This window comes from Nicotiana attenuata, unplaced genomic scaffold (assembly GCF_001879085.1).
Source record: "Nicotiana attenuata strain UT unplaced genomic scaffold, NIATTr2, whole genome shotgun sequence".
NCBI classification, from domain to species: Eukaryota; Viridiplantae; Streptophyta; class Magnoliopsida; order Solanales; family Solanaceae; genus Nicotiana; species Nicotiana attenuata.
The window spans coordinates 33,041-36,729 of NW_017676393.1; the positions used below are offsets into that span (position 1 = coordinate 33,041).

Genomic DNA, 3,689 nt, shown 5'->3' on the forward strand with positions numbered 1-3,689 from the left:
ACTTTTAACCTATTGAGAATGCATAAATGCAATAGAGCTAGCGGATCATGAGTGAAGTTAATTCCGGGTATGTGGGCCCTCACATGAAATGGATATACCGTTTTTTGGCGAAGAAGATTATGCGGGCTGAATATTATTGCTTACTATGGAGAGAGATTTTTCTCTCAGTTTTGTTCGCAAGTGTCACCAATGCTAGATTTACGGCGACATGATTCACTCGCCTCCGTTCGAATTGCATCCATGTCCTCTCATTGCCTTTCGTTGCTTGGGGGATGGATGTTATTTGGCCTATCGAGCCAAAGCTTCAAAACGGGCACAGATTTCACTTTTGGTCACCATTGATTACTTCACCATGGGTGAGAGCCGCTCCACTTTCAAAGCAGTCACCAAGAAACAGTGTAGACTTTGTTCATTCCAACATCATCTGTCGTTTTGGTATCCCAAAAATCATTATCACTGACAATGCAGCCAATCTAAATTGTCATCTGATGAAAGAGGTATGCGAGCAATTAAAAATTGTGCATCGCCACTCTACCCCTTACCATCCAAAAGCCAATGGAGTCGCTGAAGCAGCAAACAAAGAACATAAAGAAGATTATCAGGAAGATGATCCAAGGTCCAAGCAATGGCATGAAAAGTTGCCTTTTGCTCTTTTGGGATACCGCAACGACTACTTGCATATTTTAGGTGCAACTCCTTATCCGCTGGTATATGAACTGAAGCTGTTAATACCGGATTGAAGACGAAATTTCCTATCTCCAAATCAATTATGGAATAAGAGATTGAAGACACCGAGATGGGTCAAGACTTATTTAGAACAGCTAATGCTGGTTGATGAAAAACAGCTAACAAGAAGTTGTTTTGGCTAGCTATACCAGCAAAGAATAGCACACACTTATAACAAGAAAGTGTGCCCAAGGAAACTTTGAGGTAAGCCAACTCATATTTGAAACATATCCTTCCGCACCCAAGTAGAAGCTAAAGGAAAGTTCGCCCCGAACTGCAAGACCCTACATCATCAAGAAAGTATTACCAAGAGGGGCCTTGCGCTTGGTAGATGAAGAAGGACGGTACCAAAACATGACTATTAACCGCCAGATGTAGTTGAAAAGATTTAATTTGATAATACCCAGTACGAAAACTTCCACGCATGATTTTCTCAGATCGAGATAGCGAAGGCTATCAATGCTTATTATCTCAAATAGGTGTCGCCCTTTTGTTAACCCTTTAGAGCCGTATTTGTCATCTTTGTTTTCCCTCTTTTTGGAACTGTGTACTTGTAAAAGCAAAAGCTAAAAAAGAAAAAATAAACAAAAAAATGTCAAACAACAATCTTCTGAGTTAATGAACAACGCTTGAACCTGATTCCAAAAGGATACGTAGGCACCCTCACCTTCGGGTTCGGTCCCATCAACAACAAAAAAAATCCATAACCCCAATACCCCAAAACTGGGGGCAAGAAGTTTGTTTATTTTTATGGTAATTATAATAAAAAGGTTCCAAAAGTTGTAATTCACGTTCAAGGTTCTTTTCACCTTTTCTCGTTTAAGACCTTCAATTGAACCTTTGAAGAATGCTAAAGTCACCATGCCAAGGTGTTGGACAACCTGCCGCATGCAGTATCTTAGTCCAAGGGCACACGAGACTAACAATAGTTTTTTCCCATAATTGTTCTTTTGAGTCCGTTTGTCTAATCTTGCATTAAAAACGAACCGACCAAGAGAATGGCTCCAAAAACTGACTACAGTTTCCCCGTAATACTAAGCACAATTTTGGGCATATGAGCATTTGACCAAGCAAGAATCCATTTGTGATCTCTTTTGATAAGACGAACAAAGTGTCTCAAAGAAACTACAAAAGACCGACTAAAGCAAGAACTGGCTTATGGGAAAGTTGATAAGACACCACAAGACACAAACTAGTACTGGGGTGCAAGACAACTAAGTTTGATTTTAAGGGAATTTCCTTTGCCTTAAGCGGACAAGGATTAGCGGTACCATGGACATCCGGGTACGAAACAGTCAGGGCAACGTTGGAAAGCCAAGGCCTCCAGAAAGGTATATCCGAGCATCACGGTACACACAAAATTGGTTCTTCGATAGCAGTGGCCATGAATTCAAACTACTCGGGACATCAAGACCAACAAACTGACCACCACTTTGAAAACTAAACAAACTTTTCTTTGTTTGAAAAGCAGGAACAAAGCAGTGTAGAATGGAGATTCTCACAAGACGGAATGTCACCAAATGAAAGTTCCTCAAACTCTCCATTTTTCTTTTATTTTTAGCATGCATCCCTATTTTTCATACAAACCATTTTCATTGCTTTAACCCAGGATAGAACATTTTAACGCTAGGGGAATCCAGCTCATATTTCCTAGTAGAAGTACTCTTCGCTTAAGCTATTTTACGTAACTTAACCCAGGTAGAACATTTTCGCCTAGGGGGGTCAAGCTCATATTCCGGGTAGAAGTACTCTTCGCTCAAGCTGTTTTACTTAGCTTTAACCCAGATAGAACCTTTTCGACTGGGGGGTATCCAGCTCATATTTCTAGGTAGAAGTACTCTTCGCTCAGGCTGTTTTTACGTAGCTTAACCCAGGTAGAACCTTTTCGCCCCTAGGGGAATCCTACTTATATTAGTAATACATAGCACCAACCCGTGGTTACATTTCTTTTCAGTAATACGACGGTAGACCGTACCAACCCTTGGTTATACTTCCTTTCAGTAATACAGGGTACCAACACCTAGTTACATCTCCTTATCAGTGATACAGGCGCCAACCTCTGGCTAAATTTCCTTTCAATAATCAGGGTACCGACCCCTGTTTACATTCCTACTCAGCAAATACAGGGTAACAACCCTGTGACATTCTTTCCTAGTGATACAGAGCGCCACCCCTGGTTACATTTCCTCCTAGTGATACAGGGCACTAAACCCCTATTACATCCTTATTAGCTATACAATGGTGTAGACATGTAATTTTTGACCCTCCCCAAGATTTTTCATATTTAGCATGTAAAATATTTAATTTAGGCCTAATAGCGCGTATTTCAATTAATTTTGACGTTTTACTTTATTTTAGTACGAGATAAATGAAAATTACAAAAAAAATATTTTAGTTTATGTATTTTTCATAAATTTTGAAAAAAAATACAAAAATAGTACCTGTATTTTTAATCTTATATATAATATCGAAAACACAAAAAATAGTTTCATGTTTAGTTTAATTAATTAGGATTAGCTTTGGCATGTGTAGTATTTTTATCTTATTTTAAAAGGAGTCAATTAAGGTGTTGGATCCACAAATTTTAAGAGTCTTAGACCCAGTTCTTGGCCCAATTCGGGTTAGTCCATTTAAGCCTAGGACCCTTCTAGACTCTTCTTTAGAATAAAAACAAATAAAAAACCTTAAGGACTTAACACAAAAAGACCTAGGGACTAATTGGCAAAAATACACAAAAATAATAACCTAAACCTAGACTCTATATATAACTATACAGCCACAATGGGCTAAGGACAACAAAAAATACGCCAGAAGACTCTAAAAAGAGCAGAGCCGCAACAACAGTGCAAAAGCGGAACCCTACCCTCTCGTTCATACATCTTCTGCTTAGCAGCCATCTCATGGCTTTTTGCTTGAACCAAAATGAACAGTACCCCACCCCCCCCCCCCAACGTTTTCTATCC

General features: G+C 39.3%; 1 protein-coding gene across 1 annotated transcript; it reads left to right on the plus strand.

Moving 5' to 3' along the window:
- Window positions 1-272: 272 nt before the first annotated feature.
- Window positions 273-740, plus strand: LOC109220979 (uncharacterized protein K02A2.6-like). Its single transcript, XM_019385446.1, has one exon. The coding sequence runs from the start codon at window positions 273-275 to the stop codon at window positions 738-740; it is 468 nt and encodes a 155-aa protein (XP_019240991.1).
- The last annotated feature ends 2,949 nt before the right edge of the window (window positions 741-3,689 follow it).